Genomic DNA, 19353 nt, shown 5'->3' with positions numbered 1-19353 from the left:
GAAATATATGATCATATGAGAAAGAGTTAAAAAAACTAATAAATATTTACTCATCAAAATGTATTGGATACCCACCACATACTGGACATTGTACTAGGTGCTAGGTACGTAGTGGTGAACATAAGACACAGTACCTACCCTCCTGTAACTTATAGGAGCACAGGCTACTTACAGTGGTAGGCTACTGTATTAGGCTCTGGGAGAACAAAAAGATGAAAATATGCGACTCCTGTTGTCAGGAAACTCACAGATAACAAATAAGTCTAAAATAAAGGTAAGTTTTTTCCACCTAAAAGTTATTCTTTAGAAAGGACTTGACTTATTTTATGAGAGTCTACAACTTAGCTGGAAGTGAAACTGACATGCTCTGGGAGATTGACTCAAAGCATCTACGGTAATGAGGAAAACATTGATGTTAAAGATGTATCTGAAGATTTTGAATAACATTACTTTATAAAATGTGAGAAAAGTAGTATTTCTAAGTTACCATATTATTTTATGTATCTGTAATCGTTTGTAAATATTTCAGTATGAATACTAAAAGATAAGGATTCTTTAAAAAAATAAGCATAGTACCACCTAAAGAGAAAATAATTTCTTTAATATCATAAAAGATAAAAATTTCTGATTGTCTCAAATGTCATAACTTTAAAAATTATTTTATAAATAACTAAAAATTATTTTAGTTAGTTTAAATCAGTATTCAAATTAAGTCCACATATGGAGATTGGTTTGTTGTCTCTTTTAACCTATTGGTTTTGCCTTCCTCTCTCTCTTTCTTTTCTTGCAATTATTTATTTTTAAAAAGGTGGTGGGGAGAGGATTTGTTCTATAGCTATAGTTTTCCACAGTCTGGATTTTGCTGATTATACTCCTGTGGTATTTTTTTCCCACTGAACTCTGTTTCTTTGTATTTTCGGTAAATTGGTATTTGGATTTAGAGTCTTGATCAGATTCAGGGACAATTTATTTGGTGAGATTACTTCATGCGTGGTGATAAGGTCTCCCATTAGGAGGCACACAGTGTCTGGTTGTCTCTCTTTTTGTGATATTAGTGGCCTTGAAAATCAATGCAGTCCATTAGGGATTGCAAAATGGCGATGTTCTAATTCTAACATTCCTTCTTCATTTATTCTTTTCTATAATAAGAAACTTCTCTCATCTACTCTATGGTACCACTCTATGGTACAATTTAAATAGGAAAGTCGGGATAAATTTTTACCATTTTGCAAAATAATGAGTTGGTTTGCTAGTATTATCCTCCAATGTTGACCAATTAGCTAATTTTTAAAGTGACATGGTGAACTCATGGATTTAAACATATTTGATATATTCAGTCTGTTACAGTTATTACCCTTACTGATGTTCAAATTGTCCTGTTTTTGGCAAGGGACCTCTCTAAGTTGGATCCTGAGCCCTTTTGACACAACCCTCGTTGTCTTTGAATGTCTTTTAAGAGAAAATGGCATTTTAAGAGACCACAATCTACGTGCTAATGATACTTATTACTATTGGCTGATCATTTTTTCTAGGCCTTTAGTCTGGACGGAGCTAGGAAATATAAATTTACAAATTTTAAAGCATTTAAAGATATATCATTGTTGATACTTCCAGTGCTTCCAATTCAAATTCAGGACTATGTGTCCTGCAACCGTATCTGCTTTCACACCTTCTGAGAACCCCAGGTCTCAACCACACTGAGAGTGCCAGAAAGTTCACATAATCACTCATTTATTTTATCTCACAGTACACAACAGTCTCAGAAAAATAACACCAACACTGCAACCAACAGTATGACAACTAAAAAGCAGTTTAAGATCTTTTCAAATTCTTTTTGTCCTTAGGATATATGTCACTAAGAACGTTCAGTCAGTTATAACTTTATGGTATAAAGTTACTTGGAATAGTTATGCCATCAGTTTGGCACTTATTTTTATTTTGTTTTTGATTTGTGGGAATTGCTTTTTAAAATGTAAAATTTTGGGTTTTTTAAAATTAATTGTTTTAAAATTATGTAAAAAATGTGCAAAATAAGTTATCTTCAAAGAAATTTAGTTTCTATCCTTATCTTCTTTACCCCATTCCCTCCTTCCTCTGTAGGTAACTATTTAAAAACATCTTTTACGGCTCGCTCATTCTTCCTACGTATGTTTTTAAGTGTAAGCAGATGTTTTTGTTCCAACACCCTTTCTTAGATAAAAGTTAGCAAATTAAACAGTTTCCTCCACCTTGCTTTTTATTTAGCTTTTAAATTTATTTATTGTTTTGCGGTACACGGGCCTCTGCACTGCCACGGCCTCTCCCGTTGCAGAGCACAGGCTCCGGACGCGCAGGCCCAGGGCCATGGCTCACGGGCCCAGCTGCTCCGCGGCATGTGGGATCTTCCCGGACCGGGGCACGAACCCGCGTCCCCTGCATCGGCAGGCGGACTCCCAACCACTGTGCCCCCAGGGAAGCCCCATCTTTTTAATTCTTTTAAAGATACGAGTTTGTATTAAAATTACAAAAATGTAACATTATTAAGGTATGATTCAGGCAAAGTGCCATGTTTCTGAACTAAAATAAATGGATAAGAATGGAACCTAAAGAAGTGTTAGACATGTAATTCAATACTTAAGACAATTACAAGTGATTCAGGTTTAGTTTAATTTTTAAAAAAGATCATGAAATCCTTTTTGCAAGACTCTTGAAAATGACTCCTACCGAACAAAACGATAGAGAGAAAACATTTCAACAAAACATTTAACAACCACATTGCTCAAGTATTAAGGACAGAGATCTAGGAAGTAATACGTATTGATTTACTTTTCATCTTGTAATTACCTCTGCTATCAGTGCTTCTTACTATCATGGAAACTCTCCCACAATAAGTGTACATCACAAACATTTTGTACTTAATTTCACAAGGTCACAGCCCTCCTGAGAGCCTATTCATGGGCTTCATTTTCAAAAGTGGTAACGATTTCCAGAAATTGACTCATTTTCTCATATACATCCTAGAAATGCCACCTTCTCACTCTCTTCCACTTATTTTGTGACCAAAAACTACCTAGAATACCAACAAGCACTAACATATCTGGCTTGAAAACATTTTATTAAACATTTTTGGATGTTGCTTCCTATCTTTTAAGTATAAAAAAGGCATTTCAATAAAAACAAATATATAATGAAGTCATGTTCCTTTGTGTGAAGAAATATGAATGAACTGTGCATTAATATTTAAAAGCAAAGTAGTTCACTGCCAAAACTTTAAATGTCTCAAGAGCACAACAAATTCTGAACACACTAAGATAATGTTGCTACTTCAATATTCTTGGGAATGGTGAGTGGTTAGTTGGTCTACGGTTTAGGATCAGTTTCCATGCTTGTTTCTTGAGCTGCTTCTACCTTTGAGGGCTTTTCATGATTTTCCAGTGTTTGCTTAAGTTCATGGAGGACAGTAAGAAGAACGTAAAACTGTTTCTTTCTCAATTCCAGCGTATCTTCAACACTTTCTTTAATATGTGAAAGATGCTCTAATTCTTTACGCAGGGCCTCTAGTTCCTTTAATGTCTCACACCTGTCTGGATAATGGTGGATCACTTTTACCAATGCATCATATTCTTGGTGATTTTTTCGTATTCGTTTTGCTTGAAGAATTTGCCTTTTGCACTCAGCAATTTTTTCACGTGCTTCAGCAATGCTACATTCTATTTCTTTGTAAGTTTTTTCATAATTTTCCGTTTCTCTGAGATTCATATCATATACCAGCAAAGTTTTGCGCATTGAAAATTCACATTGGGACAGCGTGATCAGCATACGTTGGTACTGGCTGTATTCCTCTTCCTGGGATCCAGAGTAGCACCATTTAATGAAACTTTTCACTAGCAGATTAATTCTCCGATCATCTCCAGCGCCATCTCCATCAATTAGGAGACGCTTCCGTATGATTTCGTCGTCAGTCACGGACCCCATGGCGTGGGCGGCGGCGGCGGCGAAAGCTGAGGCGGCGGTTGGCGGCGGTTGGCGGCGACGGAAGTCGAACTCCCACAATGCAGCCGGGTAAACAGCTATGGAGGCGGCGGCGCCTGCGGCCGTCCGCTCAGCCGCCGTCGCCGCCGCCGCCGCCGCCGCCGCCGCCGCCGCCGCCGCCGGCGGCGGCGGCGGCGGCGGCCCTGCGCTCCCCGAACTCCCCAGGGGGCGGCCGCTCCACCTTACTTTTCAAACTTAATATTATATCTTGGAGATTATTCCATGGTAGTAATAATATATAATTTAAAATATGCCTATAAAACTAAATTCATAAATAAAATACTGTAAATTGACATTTGACTATTTTATCTACTTCCCTAAAAGTTTGGCCTCGAAAACTGTTCTTGAATCTTTTCATTGGGAAAATGGATTGCTTTATGTTCAGGGTTGCCATATTTGGGAGCATAGGTGGGCAACTATAAAAGAGTACAATTGGAACCGGAAGTTGGAAATTTGAGCAGGATCTACAAGGATGGTGAGGATTTGGGTGTGCTGGAGAGTTGGGGAAGGACCTGCTAGATGACCAGACAGTGTGGAATGTGTATGGTGCCTACGGGATCAGAGAGTCTGGCTAGAGCTGCAGGTTTGGTAAAGGAAATTGATTGTCAGGGAAATAATTATTTGAAATAATTCAGGATCTGGTGAGGGTCTTGATAAGGTAGATGCCATTATCTTTGTTCTTTTAACAAAGATTTATTGAGCACCTACTTTGTGAAAAGTCTGCAGGGTGCTGGGGAAACGGGAAGAAAGATATGGTCCCTCCTTTAAGGAGCAGAGACATTTCATTACTAAGGAGAAACACAGTGTGCTATGGGGGCATACTAATGGGAGGTAGTCAGGGAAGCCTTCTAAGGAAGTGCATTTAGGCTGAGATCTATGGGATGATGAATAAGTGTTAGCTGCTGGTGATGGACGTGGGAGTAGCAGGGAGAGGGTGATAGTTCTAGGCCGAGGGGCAGCCCCAGCCCTCAGGGAAGAAAATGAGTGTGGTTCCATAACTGAAAAAATGTCCTCTATGTTTGAAAGGGCTGGACAGTGGAGAATAGACAGGATCAGAGATGAGAGTGAATTCGAGAGAAATTGCAAACGAGGACTTGATAAGAAAAAGGAACTGTTTCCTGGAAGGCATATGATAGGCACTCAATACGTGGAATGGATGAATAAATAAGCTTGAGATTTCAAATGTGGACTAAGAAGTGATGGAGTCATGGGTAGGAGTAAATAAATGGGCACAGGGTACTAGTTTGGAAGGCAGATTAGTTGGGTTTTAGACATATGGATCTTGAGGCGTGACATTCTGGCGGTTTGTCAAATACCAATCCTCACAGCTTCAGGCTCCTGTTGAAATTGTAAGGCTCAAGTGTGGGAAACAAAAGATAGAGTGCTTTTCCTTGGGAATTATGGTTAGAAGAAGGAGATGAGACTTAGGATGGGACAGAGGAGAAGGGTGGAGAATTTCAAGGACAGAGTGGTAAACAGAGGTCAAGGACACCAGCTTGTACCAAATGAGACAATCTGGTTGACACCACCTGCAAAATGCCAACATGTTATACAGACATATGGGTGGAGTGGGGAGGGGTGGGAAAGGCACGGGATCTGCAGTCACAACACCTGGACTCAGTCCTCGCTCTGCCTTTTACCATATTTCTGACCTTGGGCAGTAATTACTTAAAGTGTTCTGAGTATCGGGCTGCTTATTTATGAAATGAGAAAGAATGGCTGCCATGTTTGCATCTCAGAGATATTGTGAGATTGAAATTAAAAATATCTGTAAACTTGGGCTTCCCTGGTGGCGCAGTGGTTGAGAGTCCGCCTGCCGATGCAGGGGACACGGGTTCGTGCCCCGGTCCGGGAAGATCCCACATGCCACGGAGCGGCTGGGCCCGTGAGCCATGGCCGCTGGGCCTGCGCATCTGGAGCCTGTGCTCCGCAACGGGAGAGGCCACGACAGTGAGAGGCCCGCGTACCGCAAAAAAAAAAAAAAAAAAAAAAAAAAAGTAAAAATATCTGTAAACCATTGGGTTTTCCCCCTCAGTGTTGCATGAAGGGTGTGGCATACACACGGTACTTGAGTGAGTGTTTGTTTGTTTTTTTGGGGGGGGCCGCGCAGCATGCGGGATCTTAGTTCCCTGACCAGGGGTCGAACCCATGCACCCTGCAGTGGAAGCGTGGAACCCTAACTACTGGATCGCCAGGGAATTCACTTGAATGAGTGTTTGAATGAATGTAGGGTTATTACTGTGGCTACTAATTTATGTTTCAACAGAGACCAGATGAAGAAGCTGTGGTGGATCAGGGCGGGACCAGTACAATTCTCAACATCCACTATGAGAAAGAAGAGTTGGAAGGTAAGCACTGCTGTTCTGTGTACCGAGGGAAATCAGCAAGAGGCAGCCTGGTGTGGGAGGAGCAGCTTTGCCTTCAGGAGACCTGGGTTGGAGTCCTAACTCTTCTTCACTAGCTGGGAGACCTTGGGAAAAAATCACTTTATTTCACTTAGCCTCATTTTCCTCATATGTTAAATAAAAGTAGGGATAATAATACCTGTCTCACTGTTAGGCTCTAGTAGACAGACAGCTTGTGAGACAGTACTTTCAGCACAGTAAAGTCCAATATAAATATTAATAAATGACCTATTCTTTGAGAATGTGAAACACTCAGATCAGTTTATTGATTCTTGACAACTGCTTGGAAATATGGATACAAATTTATACAAAAGAAAATAAAATACAAATAGTTTTAAAAACTCAGTTTGGCCATAAAACCCCGTTTTTACCCCATTTCCAATGTATGCTCTTCCCATTCTAACAATACCCATTTCTGCCCGGTGTTTTCATCTAAACAAGAAAAGGGAGAACACACACGCACCTATACCATATTTGGTGAGAGTTCACAGCATAGAGTTGTATAAAAACCCACTGAAGTGGAAGGGAAGGAAGAGGCCTTTTAATTGACCTGCTCTATCTAGTTTACCTTATCAAGGCTCTTCTTCCTTTCTCTCCTCTCCCACCCCCACTCCCCCCATGACCCTTTTTGTGCTGTCCTTCTGCTTTCCTTTTTCCCGCGGAGCCTAGTTTCCTGATAGTGATGGCAAGGCTCAGTTTTATTAAAGAAAGGCTCGCGTCCTCTGTAGCTTGAACGAGAACCCACATTTGGCTCAGAAGCCTTTGTGCGATCTCTGTAGCATCTCCTGCAGCATTGAAGGCTATGATGCAGTAACTTTCTAATGACTGAGACAGCACGTGAAGTGTTCTCTCTGTACTGCTTGTTCCTGTGCTGGTTTTTTTTTTTTTTCCATCAAAGTTGTACAGTCCCCAGAGAAAACTTGTCCTTTGGATGGGAGAGCCAAAGCTGTAGAGGCTGACTCATCCTCTGGGTCTGTTACCATGAGAACTTATGTGGGTGGCTCTGTGGAGGTCGGTGGAGTTCAGACATAATCAAGGTCAAGCTTTCGAAGTTGTTTCGACCAGATGGAAGAGGAGCCAGTGTGGGTTTCAGCAGTTGGGAGAAAGGGGAAGAAGGAAGGGTGTGGAGGTGGGAGGCTAACATTTGTTGAATGACCCTTGTGTGACAGGCATTTGATTAGGCACTTTGCACAAGTCGTCTTTTTAATCTTCACAGCAACCCAGGCAGGTAGACATCATCCTTATCTTACGTGATGGGGAAACTGCTCAGGGTCATCTAGCCTAACAGCAGGTGAGGCTGGGATGGAATTCTGCTCTTTCCACTCTACCACACTGCCTGCAAGGGAGGACGGTACCCAGCGTTAACCACCTAACCTCAGCTTCTTGCTCCATCATATGAACATTTTTATGTGTTGCCCCACCCCTCCTTCTGCCCTGATAATACTATTGCCTCCCTACTGTCTCACTGTACCGTGGGGGTACTTCTACTTTTAGTTTAGTTGTCTGGGCCCACTAGACCTTTGCCCTCAGCAAAGAGGTAACCATTTATGAACACTCTTATCTACTTGGGAGTAGAATAATAAGACTGGGCAAACGCTCTTGGATCCCGAGGACTGGGTTCCATCACAGAGGTCAGCTGAGTAATTGGCAGCAGGAGCGTCTTCTCAATATGACATCATCTATTCCTTACGTAGTATCCATTTTCCTGTAAAAGAAGGCCGTCTGTGATGATGGCACTGCTAGGGGAAAACAGTCCTTTATACATAGACCTTTTGGAAAACTAGAATCTTATTTATGTTATAGCACTTAAAAAAAAAAAAAAGCACTACAGGCAACGGAGGACATACAGTGCCCACGCCTCAGGCCTGATGTAGTTCTCTAGTAGCTCTGGAGAGGAGAAGAGGAAGTTGGGATTTGCTGGAGGATCGGCTATGCTGTGGGCCCCGCCCTGACTCATCCCGAGGGCAGCCCTAGGGCTCAGTGAGGCTGCACTCAGGGAAGTGCTGTCTCTTGAAGGCGTGGAATAAAATCAGTCCCACTCTGATGGAAGACAAGTAAATTGTTCTAACTGTGTTCTAATTTGCCATGTGTGCCATGATACAAGGTTCTGCGGCTGCAGATAAAGCTCTGGGTCTTCCTTCCCCTTTGTTCTATACCCTCTACACCACGTGACATAAACCACTTTGAGAACTACTTCTGAGATGTAGTCTCTGGACATTGTTAGAGACTTCTCTGGACATTGTTAGAGACTTGTAAACCTGGTTTGTTTTGCAAAAATTAACTCCATCAGCAGGAGAAGGTGCATCAAACCATAACATCGCTTTTTTTATATTCATGGGAGGAGTCAAAAGCAAACAGTAGGACAGATTTCCGAAGAGAAACTCACAAAGAGCAATAGTCCATGATTGCTTCAGTGGACTCTCCCAGTCCCAGAAGAACACCGAGCAGTGGCTTTAATTAGAGGAATGGCTTTTTCCGTCTTTTCTGGCAGGTCATTATTCCTGATTAACTACTAGACTAACGAATCCTAGAGTAAGTTTGGTACCTTCTAATAAGTTTTCAACAGAGGTAAGAGCCATTTGGCCTTAGTTGTAAGTTGAAAACAAAAGGCTTGCATGTGCTCCACATGTTAGACTCCCCCCGCGGTTACCGACTTTGTGTCAACTTGAAGTCCAGGGGTTGGGACATGCATCTGTCCGTGTGAGCTAGCGAGCTCTGTGCGCATGCTTGATAAACAGTGTGCTCGGAATGTACTCCGCCTCGGAAGGCCCAGGTTCCATCTGCAGGGTGGGCTCCCCCTGTGATATCTGTCCTGCTCTGCAAGGTTCCATCCCAGTTCACTAATGATTGCTCTCTGTACGTGTGTGCATACTTATTTAAAAAATAAATTCTAAAATTACATCTTCTAATAAGTTTTTACTAAATGAATACTTGTATTTGCACACAGTCCCCAGAGAGTAGGTTTGACAATAACTGGAAAAAAGACTGGAAAGAAGGCAGAATTCAGGTGAGTAGGTAGGTAGATGAGGGGGATGAAGACTGTGTGGGTAGGAGAGCAGTTGAAAGGCCAGCAAAGAGACCACAGGATTGGTTTAGTAAAGTCATTGGGCTGCAGAATCCCGTTAGATGGACTGGATTTTATTGGTGCTGTATTCATTTCCCAGTGTCTATTTGTTTGTCTTCTTTTTTGATTTCACTCAGAATATCCAAGTCCCTGCTTCCAAGTCTCCAGCCTAGAAACTGATGCCTAGTTTTCTGATAACCGCTCGGTCATTCTTAGCTTTGTGTCCTGCTGGGGCTTGTTTTCATTTTTGCCTGTCTCTCTGGTGTTTTCAAAAGGCAGGTGCTGTGGTTGGCTAATGTTTGTGGGAACTGATTGGACCAAAAAAATTTCTTAGAGAAGGAAAAGTCTTCCTTGGTAACTCTTTCCAAAAGTCCCCTTATCCAGGAACTCTTCCTGGAATAAGCTCTCCATCCTCAGGCTGGCTAGGACCTTCTCAATCATCCCATGCCCTGGTGAGTATTTCATCCACTCGAAATACATTCACTTTGGTTATATGTTCCTGTTGTGACCCCTTTCAGATCAGAGGCCTTCTTAGTTCAGGTTGTGTACTGCTGGGGGGATCCTAAGGGGTTATGTTCCTGCGGGAGCCACCTAGGAGGTATTCCATTTTCTGAATATTTGTGGAGTAATGACCGCGTGGAAGATACCGCGCTTTGTAATGTGAGGGATTGCATAAGATAAGTTCATAAGAGAATGTTAGCCAAGGACTCAGGGTTGGCAGGAAGGAGGCAGCACCTCTGATCAGGGGGATCAGCAAGAATACCAGGAAGGAAGGTGCATTTGCAATGAATCTTGAAGGAGTGAGGCAAGTCAGCGTCCGGAAAGCATTGGTACATCTGTGGAAGAGCAGTTTGGTTTAGGTGGAGGAGAGTGTGAGGTGAGGGTGGGAGCGTCAGCTGAGGCCATGAGGAGGAGACGGAGTAAAAACCAGGCTGTGGGGCTTCCCTGGTGGCGCAGTGGTTTGAGAGCCTGCCTGCCGATGCAGCGGGCGTGGGTTCGAGCCCTGGTCTGGGAAGATCCCACATGCCGCGGAGCAGCTGGGCCCATGCACCACAACTACTGAGCCTGTGCTCTAGAGCACATGAGCCACAACTACTGAGCCCGCGTGCCACGACCACGGAAGCCCACGTGCCTAGAGCCCGTGCTCCGCAGCCCGAGAGGCCACCGCGATGAGAAGCCCGCGCACCGCAACCAAGAGTAGCTCCCGCTTGCTGCAACTAGAGAAAGCCCGCGAGCAGCAGTGAAGACCCAGTGCAGCCAAAAATAAATAAATAAAATTTAAAAATTTATTAAAGAAACACCAGGCTGTTCTGGTGTTGTTGGTATAGATGCAGAAGGTGTACATCTCTAGATTTTTTTCCCCCCAGAACATTTATTTGGTGTGAGCACGTATGGGATTTCCACTATGATCTCTCTTGAGATGATCACTCAGTTCTTTTAGAGAGCTTTCCCTTTGTTTCCCTGTTGAATGTATAATTTGTTCTAGAGGAAGGAAAAACTAGAAAGGAGGCTGGGGCCCGAGCATGCTGGAGCATGAAGGGTCCCGACTATAAGAGTGAGCCGTGATCAGAGCAGTGCTTCCGGAGGATTTGTTTGTAGGATTGAATTGGTGGGGGAGGCAGGAAGGAGGCCCCTGCTGTTGTCAAAGTGGGAGGAGAGAAAGACTTGACAGCTCTAATCTATGGGATGGAGTGCTGAGGGGCAAGGTGGAAATCCAAGGTGATGCTGAGATTTCAAGCCTGGAAAGTTGAGAGAGTGCCATGAACAGAAACACAGAAGAAGTGAGTATCAGTCTGATTTCAGATGGAGGATGGTGAGTTTGCTTTGGAACATATTGAGTCACTGGAGATAAAGATTTGGGGATCATTTGCAGAAGTAAACTTTGAAATCAGGAGAGCAAATATCACTAAAAAGAGAGAAGAAAGGGACCAAGGACAGAAACCCGGGGAACCTTCCTTTGGTGGATTGTGGTAAGGCTGGAGAAGCAGTCAGAGGAGTGCAAGTGAGCCAGGGAAGGCCGTGGTACAGGTATGGGAGAAGCCCAGACCACCAAGGGGAGGAAGTAGTCAAGGGATGGGGCTGCTGCCTGGAGCATGGTGGGCTCTCCAGAGAGTCTTTTGAATTGAACTGAGAGAGACGTAAGATGATAGAGATTTGGTGATTTAGTGGGCTTTGGCGTCCCTGATGAGGGCAGTTTCAGTGGAGAGCGGCCACGTGCAGAGGCTGTGGAACAAGGGGATGGTGAGGAAAGGGAGCTAGGTCGGTACACTGTTCTTGAACATGACTTAATGGAGAAGGGAAGGGGACAGGCAGAGACTTGGGAGAATAGCACTGCACTGGGAACATTTCTTTTTTATTTTTATTTTAAAATATTTATTTATTGAATGAAAGATTCTTTAAATCGTTATAGTGTGCAAAAGTTTCACACACATGATTTCATATAATCCCATAATAACCCTTTTTTCTCCCTACTCCTATATTGCCTATCCCTCCCTGCCCCCACCACTGGTAACCACTGGTTTGTTCTCTGTATCTGTGAGCCTGCTTCTTTTTTGTTTTATTCACTAGTTCGTTGCATTTTTTTAGATTCCACATATAAGCGATATTATAGAGTATTTGTCTTTCTCTGTCTGATTTATTTCACTTAGCATAATGCCCTCCAAGTCCTTCCATGTTGCTGCAAATGGCATTATTTCATTCTTTTTATGGCTGAGTAGTATCCCATGGTATATATGTACCACATCTTCTTCATCCATTCATCGGTTAATGGACACTCAGTTTGCTTCCATATTTTGGCTATTGCAAATAATGCTGCTGTGAACATTGGGGTACATGTATCTTTTCGAATTAGTATTTTTGTGTTTTTCAGATCTATACCCAGGAGTGGAATTGCTGGGTCATATCATATGGTAGGAATATTTCCTTTTTAGGTAAGAGGGACTTGAGAAACCCGTGGAAGGGATGGATGGAAAGGAGAGACTGAGGATAACTGATGAAGTGGGACCCAGTGGGGTGGGAGGCAGTGCTCATTAGCCTGGAAAAGAGGAAAAGCTGGAGGAGGAAAGTGAGCCTGACTGAGAATGGAGGGAGTTCCCAGGACAGGGCCTGTCTTTTCCGTACGATATGAAGCAAGGTCACCTGCTCAGAGGAAGTGTGGGTGCGGTTGTCCATTTGAAGACAGTGACTAAAGACTGTAACAGCTCCTGTGGTGGAAGATGTGCGGGGGCAGCCTGAGATCCAGAGTGTCGAGCAGCAGTAACTGGGCAGAAATGGGGGAAGATCGCTGCTCTGTGCATCCAGGTGTAGCATCCCTGCAGCTACTGTTTCTGGGCTCCAGGCTCACCAGGAAGACCGGGGAAACCAGGTGGAGGTGAGAGAGGCCTGGAAGTCAGGCACAAAACAAAATAATGTTTATGGATGGAATGAGAGAGTAGGAAGGAGGAACTAGAGAGGAACACTATGGGATCACTTACTTTCTTGTGTTCCCCTCTTTTTGTAAAATATTTAATATCTCTCCCTCACGCTCCCAGCCTTATGCCCCTTATGATTTGTAACTAGTCTCTCACTGCTATTCTAGATGGTGCAGAAAAAATATAATGGAAACTGATCCTGGGATTTACTGGCTGCAAAAATTGATTCCAGGCATCGTGTTCAGCATTTTACATACATTTCTTATTTGCTTCTCACAAAAATCTTCTGAGTTTAAAGAATAAGCTTCAGTTTTCCTTTTTAAAGACAGTCACAGAGGGCTTCCCTGGTGGCGCAGTGGTTGAGGGTCAGCCTGCCGATGCAGGGGACGCGGGTTCGTGCCCCGGTCCGGGAGGATCCCACATGCCGCGGAGCGGCTGGGCCCGTGAGCCATGGCCACTGAGCCTGTGCGTCCGGAGCCTGTGCTCCGTGACGGGAGAGGCCACAGCAGTGAGAGGCCCGCATACCGCAAAAAAAAAAAAAAAAAGACAGTCACAGAGAGATTAGATAACTTGTTGAGGGTCACATGGCTAGTGAATTTGGACCCGGGCAGGTTGACCTGAGCGCTTAACCACTTTCTCAAATGGAAGTGGCCTCCCTGCCGAGACCTGCTGTAGGTGTCATGGCGTGACTGCATCACGTTTTGTGAATTGCTCAAATCATTGTAGTAGCAACAACTAGTGTTTGTTTCGGATTCTACAGTTTGCAAATCATGTTCACGCCCATTATTTCCTTTGATCTTAACAACATTCCTGTGAGGTTTGCAGCCACGTACAGGACTGAGACCTTCAACTCCCCCATCTCTACAGCTTCAGTCCTGGAGGTCTTTGAAGTTTTGTCATTACAGCGTTGTGACCGGGCCAAAGGACTGTACTCTTTTTCTTCTCCCCTCTCATGTATACTAGCCTCCTTTTCCTAAAGGAGTTCTCTCCACAGACCTTCTGCTTTTTTTCAGGTCATAGGACTCTGTACGTGGGGGTCCGGATGCCGCTGGGCCGGCAGAGCCATCGGCACCACCGAACCCATGGCCAGAAGCATCGGAGACGAGGGCGGGGCAAGGGAGCCAGCCAGGGGGAGGAAGGCCCCGAGGCCCTGGCCCATGGTAACGCCTCAGGAGGGAGGAGGGAGGGCGGGTGGGTGTCCATGCGGGGAGGCCTGGTGAGGCCGAAGGGGTGTGGGATGGACAACGTGGAGCAGGGGGTGGGCTTGACTCTCTTCCATAGACTTTCCCCAGCTTGCTTCCAGGAAGAAGAAATGCCTCTGAGAATCAAAAGTATCTTCCTGAAAACTTCACAGTTCAGGCCCCCCAAATCAATATCATAGAAGGTGAAATCATTTGCCAGAGAATTAGCCATTCTTTTTGATCAAATTCATCAGGTTTCTAGTTTCTCATGGGTTTTCTTCAAATGGTCTTACTTAATAATCTTTTTCCTCCTATGAAACTGCTTCCAAAGAATAGCTTTTTTTCTGGGAATAAAGAAATCTTTTTGACCTGAGTTCAGGATTATCTTCTGTATGCTCCTGAAGTCGTGAGGCCCCCCAGGTGCGCTGAGTGTGGCAGGACGCTATTTCTGTCCTAAGCTGAGGCTGGGAGCAGACCTTTCTCCGTGGCTGATTTTCCAGACACGCCATCTCAGCGTGTTCAGTTCATTCTTGGCACTGAGGAGGATGAAGAGCATGTGCCACACGAGCTGTTCACGGAACTGGATGAGATCTGCCTGAAAGAGGGAGAAGACGCCGAGTGGAAGGAGACAGCCAGGTGAGGCCTTAAGATCGCCCGGGTCCAGACTCGCTTGGGCAGACAAATGTGTGCCTTTGCGTGAGTGACAGGCCTGTCTGCCTTTTATTTCTTCACCGGAGACATGACGACTGACACGGGGACTGATGTTCTAGGGTCCTCTGTGGGAAGCCTTGATGCTGGCCTCTTGGTCAGGTCTGTGGTAATACCTATGTAAGTTGACCTTGAGCCCGGGATTGGTGACGGAAACACAGAACGTTAAGGGGGTCCTCTCTTACTAGCTCCTGGGCTCTTGGTATTAAAGGTCTGGCTTATAAGATGCCTGAGGGCGCCGCCTTGGTTTAGACCTAGCCCAGCAGACATAGCGTAGGTCCAGCCTTTTCCTGCGCATGAACCACAGCATCATTTGGGTTTTAATTCACTGGAAATTCCAGAAGTTTTGAGACATCCTATTGGACAGTCCAACTTCACAGACACCTTTGGGATTATAGCCAGCCCGACAGTAGACCTCCTTGGATTAGTTGCAGAGTGACTATGCTTGTCTAAGGCCCAACCCCCAGAAGAGCCCTCAGCTTGACCAGGGCCATGTCTAGAGCTCCTGCAGTGACTGACAAGTGAGACTTCTGGGTGATACAAAGCCGGCGTGCCTGAGCCTCGGGGAAGAAGGTAAGGTGGGTAACCAGTGAGGCGTGGCTCCACCTCTCATTGGAACAGCGCTTCCTGGATACCTGCTGTATCCGTGGGTGTGTTTCCTGGGTAGAGAGGATTAAACAGGCCAGTCAGCCTGGTAGCAAGCAAGGAGGTCATTAGCCTTGTCATTCTGTCTTTGCCAGCGTCTGAAGGTCACACAGATAGGCTTTTTATTTTTTTAAATTAATTATTTATGGCTGTGTTTGGTCTTCACTGCTGCGCGCTGGTCTTCTCTAGTTGTGGCGAGCGAGGGCTGCTCTTCGTTGCGGTGTGAGGACTTCTCACTGCGGTGGCGTCTCTTGTTGCGCAGCACGGGCTCTAGGCGCGCGGGCTTCAGTAGCTGCGGCTCGCGGGCTCTAGAGCTCAGGCTCAGCAGTTGTGGCGCACGGGCTTAGTTGCTCCGCGGCATGTGGGATCTTCCCGGACCAGGGCTCGAACCCGTGTCCCCTGCATTGGCAGGCGGGTTCTTAACCACTGCGGCACCAGGGAAGTCCCAGATAGGCTTTTTAAAAAGATAAATATTATCATTTTATTAATGTGATTTGTCAGTGTATCCAGATGATATAGATTAGATCTGTTATTTTTTTAATTGCATAGGCAATGTGTGCTCACTAGAGAAAATTAGAAAATAAAGATAAGCAAAAAGAAGACGAACATTACGTGAAATCCTACCAAGCCAGGGATAATGAGGAATATAACATTTGATGTCTTATACATGTGTGTGTTTGTATTTTAAAATTTTTCTTTAAAGAAAAATGGAATCAGTTTTGCACTGTTTTATAACCTACTTTGTTCACTTACCAGTGTACCCTGGATGTATAGATTAGATTACAGTGTTCAATATGATTATTTGGGTATCTTTCTTTGTGGCTTACATTAAAAACTCTTTCCTGAAAATTCCTCATTTTCTGTCTTTAACATCTGGTTGTTTGTAATGCTTCCAGGTGGTTGAAGTTTGAAGAAGATGTTGAGGATGGGGGAGAGCGCTGGAGCAAGCCTTACGTTGCAACCCTTTCACTGCACAGTCTCTTTGAGCTAAGGAGCTGCCTTATTAACGGAACGGTCCTTCTCGATATGCATGCAAACAGCATAGAAGAAATCTCAGGTAAGTTTAGGTGAAGAAAACAGAGGGATGTTTGTGTCAATTAGGAAGAGTGATGTAGAGGAAAGAAGAAAGTGGCTGTGTGTCCTTGGGCAAGTCACTTACCTTCCCGACCTCAGCGCCCTCAGCTATGGGATGGGTTTCAAGCTAAGAAACTACCCTACCTATTCCACAGGCTTATTATGGGATACAAATGACATGGTGTGAAGTCTTCCATTTGCCTGTTCATTTGGCAAACGTTTATTTTCTATCTATTAATGCTTGATAATGTGCTAGGCACAGGGGAATGAAGATAAGATACAATTTCTGTCCTCAAGGAGCTCCCCTTCTAGTGGGGAACATAGCCATGGGTGCAAGAAGAGAGCTCTGGTTTGGTAATAATTAGAGAAAGGGGCAACTGGGAGTTGTGCCGAGAAAAGGGGGTTAGAGTGAAAGAAAGATTTTAAAATATGGCAGCTAGGGAAGACACGTATGAAGTTGAGCCAGAGTACCCCCACTTCTTCAGCAAGACGTGAAGGGGAGATGTCTGATGGAGTTGCCTGGTACAGGTGAGTGTAAGTTGCTATGTTTTAGGAATGGAGTTTGATAAACACCTGGGTGCATGTGAGGATTTTCCTCAGCTTGGCTTTGTTTGGCTGGACAGGTTACATAAAGATTTCTCCAAACTTTTCTCCATTGCAAGTATCCAAGTAATTCTGCCTCTCTGGGATCACATGGGGACCCAGGGAGGGGTCAGTACTGATGGGATCTGGTGTCACCTCCGAAGGCCCTAAGGGAAAGTTATTCCATGCTTCTTCCAGTTTCTAGTGGCTCTAGGTGTCCCTTAGCTCATGAGTGCATAACTCCAATCTGCCTCTGTCTTCACCTGGACTTCTTATCTGTTGTCTCTCTCATAAGGATATCTGTCAGTATCATCCAAGATGATCTCATCTTGAGATCCTTAGTTACGTCTGGGAAGACCCTTTCCACAAATAAGATCATGCTCACAGATTCTGGGGGGTTAGTACATAGACGTATCTTTTGTGGGGGAGGCGCCGTTCTACCCACTATGAAAGCCAAGAGAGGAGAGAGTTTCAATTCATCAGTGCCAGATGCTGTAGAGAGGTCAGGTTAGGTAAGGACCAGAGACATCTGCCAGATTTAGCAACTGGAAGGTTGTTGATGATTATAGTAAAAGCAATCTCACTGAGGCAGCCACATTGCAGGGGGTGAGGAATTTTTCTTTTGAGAACTTTAAGAGATAGGGGGGAGAGAGAGAGAGAAAGAGAAAGAGAGGGAGAGAGGAGGCAGTAGATAATGGGAGACCTGGGGTGGACATTCTCCTTCTTTTTTTTTTTTTTTCCCCCCAAGATGAAGGATCCTGAAGCATGTTTATAATATGGGGCAAGGAACCAATCAATATAAAGGTTAAAGATAGAGAAACCTGGATCTTCCACTTAATATTTGAAACAGATTTTCTTTATTTATTGCTTCCAGCACTTGGATAGTCATGGATGGAGTTGGAGTTGAAGATAGGTTGGAGTTTTGGGGAGGTGGGGGAATGGGTATGTAGGGTTGAAGTAGAACTGCTGTGGTTCTTCACATCAGGTACCTGAGGTATTCGTGGTAGTGATAAGGATAAGTAAACAGTCTCAAGTGTTTACTGTGAGTGAGCACTTTATACATCTCATTAATTTTTTATAACAATCTTCTAAGGTAGGTGATAATATTAGCTCCATATTACAGATGAGGAAACTGAGGTACAGAGAGGTTATCACACAGAAAGTGGTAGAAGTGGGATAACTGTGGACCTTTAGCGCTAGAACCCATGCTGTTAACTGCTGTGCTGACTGCCTCTCAGTAGCAGGTATTGGGATTTTTTTCCCCCTCAGTTCTGCCAGGCTTGGCAGGTAAAGGTTGATGCTTGGTGGTAATCATGTGGGGTACTTAATCAAGAACAACTTAATGATTCTTGGAAGTTCCACTTTTACGTAGTCATTTGGAGTTCTACAGTTATAGTTTCTCTTGACAATCACGGCAATGTTAAAATCTCTGAGAAAGGGAACGTAGAGGAACTTTGGCAGATGACAGAACAAAATGGTAATAATGTGGACTTTTGAGTCAGACAGTCTTGGGTTTGACTCCCAGCTCTGCAACTTACTAGACGTGAAACCTTGGGGAATTTTGTAATTTGTTCGGGCCTCAGTTTCCTGATCTGTAAAAATTGTTATAATGCCACCTAGTTCTCAGGGTTTTTTATAAGGATTCGATTAGATAATTCTGTAAAAAGTTCAGAGTGTCGTTCCTGGCACATGTTAAATGCTCAATAGTTTCCATTTCTAATAATAATGATTTGTTACGTGAATAACGTATAATGTGTCACAGCTGCTATCATCAAATAGCTCTTTCAGGCACTGAAGCGGAGACTGTACATCACTGACCCTGGTAGAACTGCCTCCCCTACTCCTTGTCCCTTGCCCCTCACCCCACTTGACCTTGGTCTCTTTGGGTTCACTGACCATCAGTTTGAGTGTTCATGTTAGCACCTGCTTTCCAGACCTGATCCTGGACCAGCAGGAACTGTTCAGTGACCTGAATGACAGCATGAGGGTTAAAGTACGGGAAGCCCTTCTCAAAAAGCATCATCATCAGAATGAAAAGAAGAGAAATAACCTCATCCCCATTGTTCGCTCCTTTGCTGAGGTTGGCAAGAAACAATCTGATCCACATTCAATGGATAAACATGGTAAGATTGTTAGGAGTAACTGTTTTCTCTTTTGATTAATAAGACATTTAGGAACTAGTTGGAGATGCTAAGTTACTAGAGGGTAGGGGCTGTATTTCTCTAATATGCTTTCATGCTCACTTAGACACAGTCCTTTTTGGTGGATAGGCA

General features: G+C 44.1%; 1 protein-coding gene and 1 pseudogene across 1 annotated transcript in view; one reads left to right on the top strand and one right to left on the bottom strand.

The window, feature by feature from the left end:
* Nucleotides 1–3339: 3339 nt before the first annotated feature.
* Nucleotides 3340–3954, bottom strand: LOC136131512 (THO complex subunit 7 homolog pseudogene; annotated as a pseudogene).
* A 2326-nt stretch (nt 3955–6280) lies between these two features.
* Nucleotides 6281–19353, top strand: part of SLC4A8 (solute carrier family 4 member 8) — a 53555-nt gene continuing 40482 nt past the window's right edge. The window contains exons 1-5 of the mRNA XM_065886538.1: nt 6281–6359; nt 13904–14050; nt 14572–14707; nt 16321–16481; nt 19015–19203. Coding sequence (XP_065742610.1) covers nt 13933–14050; nt 14572–14707; nt 16321–16481; nt 19015–19203 — 604 coding nt within the window. The 5' untranslated portion in view covers nt 6281–6359; nt 13904–13932. The remainder of the gene's footprint in view (nt 6360–13903; nt 14051–14571; nt 14708–16320; nt 16482–19014; nt 19204–19353) is intronic.

Source organism: Phocoena phocoena, chromosome 11 (genome assembly GCF_963924675.1).
Source record: "Phocoena phocoena chromosome 11, mPhoPho1.1, whole genome shotgun sequence".
Taxonomy (NCBI): domain Eukaryota; kingdom Metazoa; phylum Chordata; class Mammalia; order Artiodactyla; family Phocoenidae; genus Phocoena; species Phocoena phocoena.
The sequence above is the reverse complement of the archived record's forward strand: the minus strand, read 5'-3'. Positions and strand labels throughout refer to the sequence as shown.